This window comes from Gouania willdenowi, chromosome 21 (genome assembly GCF_900634775.1).
Source record: "Gouania willdenowi chromosome 21, fGouWil2.1, whole genome shotgun sequence".
Lineage (NCBI taxonomy): Eukaryota > Metazoa > Chordata > Actinopteri > Blenniiformes > Gobiesocidae > Gouania > Gouania willdenowi.
The window spans coordinates 32042209-32056558 of record NC_041064.1 but is presented as its reverse complement, the minus strand read 5'-3'; the positions used below and the strand labels follow the sequence as shown (position 1 = coordinate 32056558).

Genomic DNA, 14350 nt, shown 5'->3' with positions numbered 1-14350 from the left:
GGATGTATAATGATCAGTTATCAACAAACTACACTTTGTTACATTTCAAATCAGATATTTACAGGATTATTTTTTTTCCTAAAAAAAATGGTAATAAAATTACTATCAAATTGACACAGGGACTTTAAATTAGGCCTGAAAACACTATTGTATAGTGGAGCATTTTCTAAATGAATAATTGTTATTTAACCATTTTTTTGTTTTAAAATTCCGTTTTTTTTCTTCTTAGATTTGATATTTCTGTTTTAATGCTATTATTAAATTTCAATGTTTTAATATCTGTTCCTGTGATTTCCATTGGATCTTAACTCAACTGTTATGTGTTTCTTTGCCTATGTAAAGCACTAAGCTGCCCTGTGTGTGAATGATGGAGTAAAAATGTACTTGCTGTAACTTTAAGAACAAGTCCGAAGCTGTAATAATGTTGATTTTACTTTTAAAGTCAAAAAGCGCATCCACGGAACAAAAAGTAACATCAGTTTTAATCTACAAAACTCAAATCCCAGGGGTTATAGTGACAGGACAGGTAAAAAAAGTCTATTTACAAAATATCTAGAGTCCATGAAATCAAAAGTGCTTGTTGGGAAAAACAAATGTACACAACGAAAAAAAAAAACTGTAAAAACTAAGAATGCAGATGGATGCTGGGACATGAGGAGTACCAACAAACACTGTGTTCATGCACGTGTAAAATAGTGCCAGGAAGACTTTCAGAAACAGCTGAGTGAGGAGAGTGAGGCAACACATTATTGCCTCATATTGCTGGACTCATTTGTGCTATCCTGATGTTGTTGAATGTCTAATGGGATTGCTTGAACAGGGAACTAGAATTCAGTTCCTGATTTGATTCGTTTTTATGATTTGTCATGCAAACAAAGTGATATAAAAATGAAGTTAATCATCCAGATGATTCAGAAGAAACATCTCTACTGCACAATTAAATCTCCAAATTTTTTTTTTTGCGTTCGAAAATGTTCACGATCCACATCCAAGTTCCAACCATGAGTTGAGAACCTTTGCTTTACTCTTTTTTTTTTATTTTAGTGATTTATACACAGTTCTTTCTATGTGGAAGTGTTAAAAACAAACAGCCACACTCAGAGAGTAAGTCTCCTCTTACCCAGATATTATCACTTATCAATGATCCTGATCATGACACCAGGATCATTCACACGTTAAAGACTTGGAAAAAATTCTATTCCCATTAATAAACATACAGTAGGTCAAAATGTTATTAGCACTGTCATTTTTTCTGAAAAATCACAATTATAGGCACAGGTACCTGACATACATTAACATGAGTCAAATTTCATTAAAATCAATCAATTACGAACCATGATATGATTTTTTTAAAATTTTGCCTATGTTGCAAGATAGGGAATTTTTTTATTCTGGAAAATAATCCGGAGTCAGTATATTGATCAGGATCCCAACATTTAATGGAATCTTCCATGGTGTAAGGCAGGGCTCACCAACCTTTCTTTAATTCAACGGGCCACCAGTTTGATAGACACTGAAATACTGCAACAAATTCCCAGTTTCACTTTAATTAGAGGGAATGATAATGAAGAAAGACTTAGTATCCACTTGAAAAGGTAGATATTTATTTCAACATGCAACATTATTTCTCTTAATTGATGCCACAGTTTCATTTTTAAGTTGCCACTTCTGAAACATTTCATAAGGAATCATCATGTTTTTTTTTTATTTCATTTTACTAGCCACTAGCTACTCTTTTTTTGCTAACTGAAACACGTTCTTACAATTGAACAATTACGTAAGATTTTATAACCAAATCGGCAGCATTTATTAAAATCCTATCCATGATACTTGAACACATTTGTCTCGTTGTTTCAGTGAATATAAACATTTAAAAATGGTTCATTTAAAACCAAAACTACATAAAGTGCAACAGTATTTAACTCTACTAAGACTCTGACTGTCATATGAGTTTGTCTTTGTGAGTTTGAAGCTTGGCAAGTAAATCAGGTTATGTGGTGACTAGTGCTGCTGTTAGGTTGTAGGACACCTCACATGGTCTGTGTTGGTGACCCCTGGTGTAAGGTCTATATTTGGTTAAAAAGTACTTTTGACATAATCTTGCTAACAGACAAATAAATAAATAAATAAACGTTGAAGATAATATGTCCTTGGCAGAGATAATAATGTTGAGACTGCATTTTTTCCTTAACCGTCACCTGAAAACCTTCTAGTAAATTACAAAACAAAAGGTTTTATTTGTTTTTGCCAAGGCAAATTGACCTTTGATCACTAAGTCTATTTTAATAGTAACAAATACCAAACCAAATTAATAACAAATGTAGTCACTGAATAATCAAACCAACTCAAAGACCATCAGAGAGCAGGAACAGGCGGGGTAACAATACAATAGAGCAGCAAACACTGAGAGACAGGGGAAAACCCAAGCAGAATAACAACAAAATCATTTCAGGACCTAAACCAAACATAAACCGAAGCTGAACAAAACTTAAAAGAAAAACCACGTTGGAACCACGGGAATCTACTGCTGAAACAGAACACGGTGTGTCACCAAACAACTGAACATAACCAAGAAAAAAAAAAAACAATACAAAATACACCTAACCACAGAATGTGACACCAGACTTATTAAAAGCCACTTTAGGGTCTCGACCCATGAGTTAAGAACCTTTGCTTAGTTCTCCAAAGCAGCAGCATGCAAATGGTTTTCTCCTCCATTTACAGGCTTTGCTTCATAAAAGTGTCCCCTCCAGTCTGAATCTGTAGCTCCTGAAATCATCCAATCCAGCTGTGTGGCATCACACACACGCACACACACACACACACACACACACACACACACACACACACACACACACACACACACACACACACACACACACACACACACACACACACACACACACATCTCCATCAAGGCTGCTTGTTGCCGTCTGTTGGTGATTAAACCAACCAGTGCTTCTTAGCGTGCGTCTAGCCGAAGCTCAAGTCTTTTTAACGGCTCGTGAGAAGTTGTTGAAGGCCAGGCAGGACTTTCCAGGTGTGAGTGCCTGGGGTTTGTATACTCCCTGGCTGATGCTAGTATCTGTTTATATTCCCTGCTGTAATATGGGCCTGTTTCTGCGCGTTCCATTTGTTGGGATGTGTGCGTCCTCTTGTGGTTTTTTCTGTGTATTTTTTGTATGAGACTAGGTTGCCTGTCTAGATGTGTACAGGTTCAGTGAAGGTGTTGGCTTCAGATCTTATTGAGTTTCTATGACTTCTTTTTTAAAGGTGCAGTCCGCAACTCTCAGATCCTTCTCTCCCCCTCCCTCCCCATTGCTCTCTTGCCCTGTCTCCAAACTTTCCAAAGTCCCTCCCTCAGAGGAGCTAACAAGCTAATGTTAGTCCGACAGCAACATCACAGTAATATAACATGCTCTGTTAAAAGCACGTTACTGCAGTGCTTCTCTCTCTGTGTGCACACACCTCTGCAGCAGCAGCAGCAACAACACAGTGTCACTTACAGCAGCCCACATGGAGGCTGCTGCTCACACACACAAACAACACATGCACTACAGAATTCCAGTGTAACAATTACAAATCAAACATAATGTAAATCAAACAGCAGTAATTACCTTTCAAGCAGAAAAGTCACCAATTCCATCTTCTACTCCTCCAGACCATACACTGTAAAAAAGACGGTGCTCTAGCTCCGGGAAAGGGGCGGGGCCTGTGAGCAACAACTGTCAGACAGTCAGTCCATCAAACACAATCCTGGCTCTGATTGGTTCTTTTCGCTCGGTCGTGGTGCATTCTGGCAATCTGCCAAAGGCTGCAGGAGCAGCAGGGGGCGGGACTCAATGAGTCTCTTTTTTTCACACGAACTACTAGTTTCATGTAAAGCTGTCCTTACATAGTGACAGCTTTAGAGAATATAAGAGTTGCAGACTGCACCTTTAAATGGTCGTCAGTTTTCTCTTTGTCGGTGATTGTTGGTTTTCTGCCTTGTTCGTTCTGTCTGTTTGTGGGTCAGAGCTCATTTTGGTTTGAACACACCCTGTTCTCTCTTTCTCTGTGTGAGAGTGAATAGCTTGTCCCCTCCTTCCTCCTGTTTCCACACGGGTGTACCTCACTTCCTGATTAGCCTCACTACTTAAGGAGTGCTTCTTGGCTCATTGTGTTGTCCTCCTAACCCCAGTCATTCATTTGTATATTTTTGTTATTAAATTGACTTTTTTATGGGACACCACCTCACCTGCCTTCCTCCTCCTCCTCCTCCTCCTTTCTCTGCACTTTCTAACAACAGGTGATTTCTGTGTAGTTTCAAAACAAGGGTGTGTCATAGTAGCTAAAAAACACTGTTACACACAGGCAGCTGTGTTTTAAGAAATAAATTAATCTCTGTTACATAAACCACCTGCCGGAGGAGACATTTTTCAGTTTCAGAAACGTCATTAGTTGCGGTTCTTATGTTTTTATCAACATTTTTACGAAGTTTTTGTTAGCGCAAATAAATGCTAAGCTAACCAAATCATGACTAATTACTTGGCACAGGCTCTAGTACATTTACTGTCTGCATTTACCATAAAAACGATGGCCTATTGAAGAAATATGAAACGACCATTGCACAGATTGCTTCTGATCTAAGTGTGATCAATAACACAGGAATACAGGAAAGTATTTGCGTTAACTGTTCGCAAATTCTTAAAAAACAGGATTGATAATTCTTTTAAAAATTGGATGCAAAATCAATAATTTTTCTTTGTGATGGACTGTAGATTTCAGTCTGAGAACTTATTAAATCGTGATGGCATATTTCTACATTTTAAAAATTGTTTCCTAAAAATGACACTATTTGGAAGGAATACTAAACAGAAAAAGCCCTGAAAAATGTAGAGGACACGTTTTTCTTTTTTGAAACGTCATTCATTGCAGTTCTCATCTTTAAAGTTAAACAGCTGCATAACATATGTGCCTTAATGGATGATTTGTTTCTAGTTTGTACATTCATTTATTTTACGTTGACAGAATCAGATCTATGTTATATATGTCTGTCAACAAAGAATATGAAAATGTTGTTTAAAGACACTCTTGTAACACTTGGACACACATTTAATAAGTAAAAAAGGTTACACAAGAAACCAGAAATAAACTACAATATGTGTTTACAACTTCTTAAATAGTTCACTTTTTCATCAGTTTTGTAGTTTTGGTAAATTGTTTAAAAACTGTTTACCATACAATACATTTCTTGTATTGCAGAAATAAAAAATAATTAATTAATTAAAAAAAAAAAAAAGAAAAAGACGTTTGTCATTGTTTTGTGTTAACCAAACTCTGTCATCATTTATCAGATTGGTTGAAAACAAGTGCATCATTAGTTTACTTTACCTCCATTCTGGGTTAATGATGTTCTGATTTGTCAAAGGTTGCTGACTCAGCAGCTGTCTCTTTAATGCTCAAACTGATTTCGTATCTTTGTTTGCAGATGGTTATCATCCTCACGTGTTTAACGTGACGGGAACCTTTTCTGTTTGTATTCAGGAATCATTAAAGTAGGACGCTGGAACCCGCTACCGATCCACTTCCTGACCGACGCCCCCGAGGCCACAGTCGCTGACATGCTGATGGAGGTCTATCATATGGTCACACTTCGCATTCAGCTTCAAAGGTTTGTATGGTGTCCTTAAACACAAAGTGTTTTTACAATAAAAACGAAGTCCTTTGCATTCTTTGTCCTGATTCAAATAGTGTTGTTTTTAACAACAAGGTCCAGACATCCCAACCAAAAGAACCTTTAGAAATAATGAGTAATTAGCAGAGGAAGAGACTCACCTTTCATCATGGAAAAAAAGAATGTTTTATGTTGACATTTATTAACTGTGTTTGTATTTTTCACAACACTGTCATTGTGTTTTGTTATATATTGTTGTGGAGTTGTTATCTGCCTCTACCCCCTGCACCATGGGACGACAGATGGAAAGTAGCATTTAGCTAAATCCGCTGTAATTACTACTTCGACTGTACATTAATACGCACTGTCCCACTCAAATAAAATAAATAAATAAAAAGAAATACATAAATAACTGATCAATATTGAATAATATGATATATTAACGAACATGTTTCATTCTATGAATCTTTCAGTCAGATTTAGTCTCCATTGGCTCTCAAAAAGTCACATTTTCCCCTGATTCTGATGTTATTAAATATAACGACTGACCAGAGCCACGTCTGCTTTGCTTGCATGCAGTTTTGCCAAACTGGAAGATTTACCCTGTGAGCAGTGGAACCACGCCACCGTCAGGAACGCTCTGAAGGAGCTGCTAAAGGAGATGAACCAGAGCACTCTGGCCAAGGAGTGTCCCCTGTCTCAGGTACCATAAGGTCCATTTTCTCCACACGTCAGTCGTGATATCCTTACCAGTTGTCATTACAGCTTTGTAAAATTATTATACTGACAATTGGTACAATTTGAGCCAAAAATCTCCTTTTGACAAAGTGGGTCGCATTGATAATTTAGTTGAAATTATAGGCAGTAAAGTTTAAATTTTTGGGGAATGCCTCAAGCAATCATTATGACAGTATGTCATATTCTAAATGTGTCATGTAATTGTTGCGTGAGTTTGTCCTAGATCATGTTGGTTATTATTTATCATCGCTTGCTCTGTGTCTTTTTCAGAGCATGATATCCTCCATCGTGAACAGCTCCTACTACGCCAATGTTTCCACTGCGAAATGTCAAGAGTTTGGACGTTGGTATAAGAAGTATAAGAAGATAAAAGGTGAGACAACACAGAATGATATTTTCTACTTTAGGCCGACAATTCAAATAATTCAAAAGTAAATATAATTTTTTCTGCGATTTCTTGAAAATCCTTAAAATTGTAGACAATTATCATAGAGGTAAAATTGTTCTTCTGTTGGTTTTTTTTTAATCCAGCAAATACAAGTACAAGTACAAATCAAAAAAAGTCCATCAAAGAACAAACTGAAAACACACCAAGGATAGAAAAAAAGGTCAATTAACTAAAGAACTCACCTGTATATAAAAAAACAATCTGAAAAACTGCGGATGTGGACATAAGGAGACATGGGAACCCAAGGAGTCTCAAAACAAGTCACACAGTGTTCAAGCACTCCTTCTATAGTGAGGGTAATCAGGGAGATGGGCTTCACCAGAGGGAAGTCTAACATTCTCTAGAGAGGGAATTCTGCAGATATGTGCACACAGCCAGGGCTCAGAAAGCAGAACATTTCTCATTGTTTACAAGCAGAACAAGAAAAGTTCATGGAGTTGTTGTGCCGTTAACTGCGCAAACAGGCAAAAGGATGGATGGAAATAGTTTTTTTCCTGATGGGATCTTATCCGTTCACCAAAAGAAGAATATTAGGGCAAAATTTTCATTTGGGATGTTGAAAATCGTGGAATTTAAAGGTTGCAGTAGCTCACTTAATTGTCCATGTTCGTAAGGGTTCCTGTGCTGTATGACCAATATAACAACAGTGCTTTGTGGTAAGGGAGTGGAATAGACAACATGAAAGTTGTTGTAATGTACTTCATTGCCTTTTTAAAAATTGAAATCAATAAGTTGTTCTCAGGTTATCATGGATGCAATTGATGATAATGGAGTGGAAAGGTAACGGAAAATTTTTGAAAATCTCCAATCAAACCTAAAAAAAAACTAATAGAACTATAAAGCTAGAATTTTTCTGCTTTATTAAGCAAAACACACTTGATATTTCAGTTGGTAAAGTATTTCCCGAAAAACTATGGGGTCTGGGCATATTTTTCATATATAAATTTCTAGATTTGCTAGAAATTTAAGTTAAATATCTTCAAGTGTCAGTATCACAATCACCTCACAGATGCTGCAGGATTTTCACTATGCTGGTCTTTGGTTAGCCTATAGCAGCCTTTGTTCCACCCTGAGATGTGCTAAAAACCTATAATTACATTTTATTTACACTGTAAAACTTTTTTTTTAACTCTTTAATTAGGTTTTTCAGCTTCGTCTCACTTTAACGCAGGGTTGCTTTTAAAACAGAGGGAGTGAAAATGTAAATCTTAGCTCTCTAAATGGCGGCTACACCTATCATTCAAGGCTGTATACTCACGCAAGCCTTTTTTAGGGTTGATATTTGAAGATATGAAAGTATTTTCTGCATTAGTGAAGGACTGTACTAATCTCAAAGTAAAGGTGTAAATGTGAATGTAACTGCAGACCTTCAGCAAGTTGTTCGCTGACTGCTTTCTGCCTCCGTTGTTACAGTGGATTACCTGGAGAAGATGTGGTCTGGGAGAGAAGCTGCTGACATAAAAAGTAAGAAAGAGCCCAACCTTAGATAAAGTTTCTCATCTCAACGACTAAAACCAATTCTATTCATATAGCGCTAGGTACAACATTCACACCTTCAGAAAAAGAGAAAGGGAGAGTGAGAGGAGAAAGCACAGATTGTAGGAGAGATAAATGTATTCACTTAATGTGAATACAATACATTTATTGTGGGGTAAAGATAGAGACCAGCGTGGAGCAGCAGATCAGGTTCCCAAGCAGCCTAAACCTCTACCTAAGGATTAATCAATATGAAATCAAAATTGGATTATTTATGGAAAGTCAAAATCAGAAAAAATATTTTTTAATTTACGAGGGTAAACACGGAATGAGTCTCTCTCCCTGGGCCGTCTTTGGGCTGTGCTCCTCCAGGCCATTGTAATTTGGTTACCCAAGTGACGTGGAAAAGGATTACTGACTCTTTACATACTGTTGAAAAAAACAGGTTTCAAACACGTTTAAAGTGATGGTTATTTAAATAATTTTAAATAATTTGATGCAGCGTCTTTTTTTTTTGAAGGGGGAAATTATTATTATTATTTTTTAAGTTTTTTTAAGTTTTCAAAGTAAAAAAAAAAATCAGGATTTTGTTTTGAGCAAAAGTCGTGCAGCCTTACCTAAAGCAGAATGAGAAAAAGGCTCAGAGGTACAGATTTAATTCTAGAGCTAGAGTCGAGTCTTGATATTGCAGCTGGTTCCTCAGAGAGGGGCCTGATAGCTAAATGCTAAGCTGAATATTTTACTGTAGACACTCAGAAATGTCCAGTAAACAAAATAACACAATTCACTCTCATTTCCAGTTGAGCGGGACAATATGTCTGACTTCTGCATCCTGGGACAGAGACCTCCTCCTCTTCACCTGTCCGGCCTTGCCCAGTTGGGTCACCTGGGGACTGGCTCCGCCATCCTAAAGTCTGGATCTGGTGACGCTCCCTCACCACAGCAGGCTCCGCCCCAGCAGGCTCCAACTCATCAGCAACCCTCCAATCATGGCCCGCTCCACCACAGTCCTCAGCAGGTGGGCCCGCCCCCGCCCAACCCCCTGCAGCCACTACTGAGCTCGGGGAGTCTGCTGTCCCCTCAACTCTCCCCCCAGCTCGTCCGCCAACAGCTCGCCATGGCACACCTGATCAACCAGCAGCTGGCCGTCAGCCGCCTGCTGGCTCACCAGCACCCGCAGGCACTCAACCAGCAGTTCCTCAACCACCCGCCAATCCCCAGGGGGGTGGTCAAGGGCTCCGACCACCCGGGGGGCAATGCCTCAGCAGCAGAGGTCTCCTTTGAGATCTACCAGCAGGTCAGGGATGAACTGAAGAGAGCCAGCGTCTCCCAGGCCGTGTTTGCACGTGTGGCGTTTAACCGCACGCAGGTGCGACACTTTTAATTTTGAATCCTTTCGTCTTAGTTTTACTTGAATCAAAACAAATCAAATAAAACTTTATTGACAAAAACACCTTTTTAGGAAAACAGCTAGAGCTCAAACAGCACAAAACACATAAAGTCCACATGAAAAAGTTTATTCTCCAAATAGTCACAACGCCAAATCTCAAGTTTCATGGACCTTTAATAAGCTTCAAACATCCCAACAAGGATTTTAGTTTTATGTATAGGGGGCAACATGATTTAATACTCTCTTGGTTGTGGCTGTGTTCGAAATGGCATACTCTGTATTATGCACTACAAACTATAGTAGTATATACTGTCTACTATATACTATAAGTATGATTAAGATAATGAGAGTTCCCTCTGAAGTATACTTCAAAGTTTCCCAAGATGCATTAGGAACCTACAACAACAAAAACCTGAATCACACTGAGGCTAAATATCTCCGTTGATTCTCCACCTTTGAAAGTTCTGAAAACATTTTAAGTGAGAAAGTAACCAAGTAGAATATCAACATGTGCTCATTTGATCCATAACCTCACGTAGACATTTTTCATGCCGACATTTCAGAGATTTCCGAACACCCTCCATTGTGCCTTCCGGTTAACTTCAAAATAAGAGCCTTTAGGGCTAAAAAACTAATGGAAGACAAGAAGAGATACTTTATTTTGAAAAGGGGATGTTTGATTTTTAGCTTGAAGCTGGTCCTAGAATGACTTTACATTCTGCTCACAATGCATCATGGGGCGGTTGAGTATGACTGTCCCCATGGTGCATACTTCAAAGTCTCATATAGTATTCATCTGGGTATTTCTTGCATGCTCAATCTTTTCATACTCTGTTGCGTGAATGCACTACATACTCATTTCAATGTCAGACTTAATATAGTAGTACGTGATTTTGAACACAACCTGTCACTCATTGAAGAGACAATGTTAAATTTTTACCATAAAAGACCTCAGATAAGTAGGAGGATAAAATGAAAAAATGTCAAAGTAAAAAAATGTATTTCAAAAGCACTCACAAAGTAAAATACCAATTAAATCCATACATCCATCCATCCATTTTCAAAACCCACTTACTCCTGTTTTACAGGGTCGCGGGGGTCTGCCGGTGCCAATCTCCGGCTCTCATTGGGAGCTGGTACACCCTGGACAGGGAATTCTATCCATTACTTTAACAATTTAGCCTTGAACTTTCAAACTTTTCATGTGAGGTACAACCAATTTAGTGCTACGGCAACATGCTAATCATCTGGTTTGAGTAGCTAAACTATCATTTATCGGCTGAACGCGCTCATCTATTAAACGTAGCTTTAGAGCGTGAAGAAGCTCATGATGCCAAATCTGAATATTTCATTTAATAGCAGTTGAAGCCCCCTGTGGCTCGCTGATCATAGCCGTCCTTCTGCAGCTTCTGACGGGAGATAATTGCTGTATTTGATAGAAAGATGCCACGCAGCACCACTGATAAGTGGTCGCTCCTCACACCAGGGTTTTTCACTGAGCATTGAGCTCTCACCGTGGAGCCAACACCTGAAGCTTTCAGGCCGTGCTAAACGAGTTAGCGCATGGCCCATTAGCTCTGTGCAATCTAAAGAGGGCACAGGTGTGAATCGGAGACCTAAAGATAATGTCCAACAGTTCTGTAAACACCTCCCGTCCTCACCAAAGACACTTGAACCATTAGATGAATATTATGCTTAACTGAAGCTAATCTCCATTAACACGGATGTTTTTCTGTTTTACTTCATTCATACTCACCACTGGTTTAATTCTCTGGTTTGATTAAACCCAGATCAGAGTTTGTTATACCTAAGAATGTCTGATAATAGATGGTACACATCTGGCTCCAGTTGTTTGACGAGTTGATGTTTTGGTGTCAGGGTTTGCTGTCGGAGATCCTGAGGAAGGAAGAAGATCCACGAACTGCGTCCCAGTCTCTGCTGGTCAACCTGAAGGCCATGCAGAACTTCCTCAACCTTCCCGAGAGCGAGAGAGATCGGATCTACCAGGAGGAGCGGGAACGTACCATGAACCCCGCCGTGGGCCTTCCCGCCACCAGCCCGTCCAATGCCGGCCCACAGCGCCTCTCACAGGTCAGAAGGATGTCAAACAAGTTCTGCACTTCTCATGTTCCAATTCCTGCTCTTTTATAATTCTTAAAAACTTACCATAAAAATTAACTATAGATATTATCAATCATATATTATATAAATTATATCATAAAGCTAATACAATAAAAATAATTGTATAATTTTTGATCGCAAAAAATTTGAAAAATACTATCAAATAATAAAAGAATACACATTTAGAGCTAATAATGCCATGATTTAAGATCTATGATGGTGTGGTGGTGGTTGCGTAATGGCAAAGAAGTGGGCTTGTAAATGGAGGGTCACCGGTTCAAATCCCATACCTGGGTCATCACTATGGGATGTAAACCCCAACTGTTTATGTTTTACATTGCTTTGGATATAAATACATTGTAATGATGTGACCTAATATTAGTTTTTGAGTTGCTTGGACTTTTTTGAGTATATTTCTAAATCAGTCATTTTACTTGTGCTTAAGTACATTTTAAAAGAAGTAAAGTAATTAATTACATTTGAACACCCAACCGTTACTGAGTAAGTTATTATTATTATTTTTTTTAAAGGATCAACGGACACTATCAAACTACAAAAAAATTAATCACCAGACAACAATCAAATGCATCACATCATAGCTGACCAATCAGATTAAACGTAATGAAAGTGAAAGTAACTAGTAACTTTTACTTCGAGTACTATTTAATTGAGCTGCTTTTTACATGTACTTGAGTATTTTATGTACTACTTACTTGTACTTCTACTTGAATACAATTTCAATCAAGTACCAGTACTTCTACTTGAGTAGGATATATTAGTACTCTTTACACCTCTGACAGAAAGGCTTCAGACTGTTTACTTAGTGTCCAGATGAAAACACTGTAACACCAGCTTTATAGAATCTTGTCAGTTTTTACATCGTGCATCGCACATATAAATATATTTATTACATTTTAACGTTACAGGAAACATTAGAAGTACAGTTAAAGATTAAGCTCCAGATTGGTGCATCGCTAAGAAACTCTGGTGTGTCTCTGTGTGTGTCTATTTGTGTATTTCTCTGTGTGTGTGTGTCTCTGTGTGTGTCTGTGTGTGTGTGTCTGTGTGTGTCTGTGTGTGTGTGTCTGTGTGTGTGTGTCTGTGCTCAGAAGGTTTGGGAAGAGCAGATCACTCCTGATACCTGGGCCTCCATCTGGAAGAGCAAGACTAAGATCTCCAACTCGGTGAGTTGGATGTACAGAGCAGATAAAGAGCTTTTATAATGACTGCAGGAGCAGGAATGTGACACTCTGGTCCGTGCATGTCAGACTCCAAACACAGACAGGACTTAATAACTCCATCTGTAAACATGCATACCTGTGTAGACCAGTCTACAGATGATAACACACACATGCACAAACTAACCTTCAATGAACCATGGATGTCTGAAAATTGCAATTAATGCATGTTAAAATTATTATTTGCGTTAAGATAATGCGTTAACTTGCGGTTAACTTTGACAGTTATAATATATATACAGTATATATAAATATATATACATATATCAGGGTTCTCGCAAACGCTGTTGAGCGTAGGGGCCCCCAACTTTGTGATTTTGATCCCCAACGGAGTGATGTCGCCCCCTAAAGTACGTTTTCAGCAGTGTAGAGGGATTTTTATGTTGTTTTTTTGTTTTTTAATCGGTACCGTTGTAATATTTGTTGCACACTTGTACATAGTCCAGCACGGGTTGTTTTAACTCTCTTTTTAATCTGCATAAGTGATGGGTCATGTCCATAACAGTCTAAATATTACTGCAGGTCTCACATGATACCTCATTGAAATTTGAAAAGCGTGTCTTGAAATCAGTCTTCTGAATCAAATGTTATTTCTTGTCTCTACAGTTTCTGTGAGTATTTATTAGTGGAGGAACTATACCAAGTACTCTGACTACATTCATCATGACCCTTCACCAATTCACTAAAAAAAACTTTTGGCTTTAAATTAAGGCTATAACAAAGATTTACTTCACTAAATTTGGCTCTCATAGAATTATGCACCAGTGGATATATATATATATATATAATAAAGATTTGAAAATATTGTCATTATAATTGTTGTTGGTGAAACAGTCATTTTCCGCAAAACCCCAATAAATTTGTCCATATATACTGTAGAAATATATATAATGGGTCCTTTTTGCAGCTCTAACAGCTTCCATCTTTCTTTGGGAATTTGTGTCTATTCATTTTTTTAAAGCATTAAATGGGTCAGGCACTGATGTTGGACGTTCTAGTTCTTCCTAAACGTGCTCAATGGGGTTTAAGTCAGGGCTCATCAAAGCATGTGTTACTGGTCCTGGCTTTGTGCGCTGTGACATAACCACAGTTATAAAAAAGACCACATAAAAGGTCTTTTTTATATGATTCCCACAAAGTTGGAAGCATAGAATTGTCCAAAATGTCTCAGTATGTTGAAACATTACGCTTGGTCTTAACCGCTTGGTTTTTCGTATTTTTAACCTTTAAGCGAAGCACTTTTAGCCTATCTAAAGTTTCTTGAAGTATTTCAAACTGACGGT

At 38.1% G+C, this 14350-nt stretch overlaps 1 protein-coding gene across 5 annotated transcripts in view; it reads left to right on the top strand.

The window, feature by feature from the left end:
- Positions 1–14350, top strand: part of LOC114455207 (DNA-binding protein SATB2-like) — an 85684-nt gene that overhangs the window by 49123 nt on the left and 22211 nt on the right. For 3 of the 5 annotated variants that reach the window (XM_028436279.1, XM_028436281.1, XM_028436282.1), the window contains exons 4-10: positions 5527–5653; positions 6236–6359; positions 6665–6767; positions 8256–8306; positions 9119–9687; positions 11587–11799; positions 12939–13013. In XM_028436279.1, coding sequence (XP_028292080.1) covers positions 5527–5653; positions 6236–6359; positions 6665–6767; positions 8256–8306; positions 9119–9687; positions 11587–11799; positions 12939–13013 — 1262 coding nt within the window. The remainder of the gene's footprint in view (positions 1–5526; positions 5654–6235; positions 6360–6664; positions 6768–8255; positions 8307–9118; positions 9688–11586; positions 11800–12938; positions 13014–14350) is intronic. The other 2 variants (XM_028436283.1, XM_028436280.1) reach the window with 2 other exon arrangements.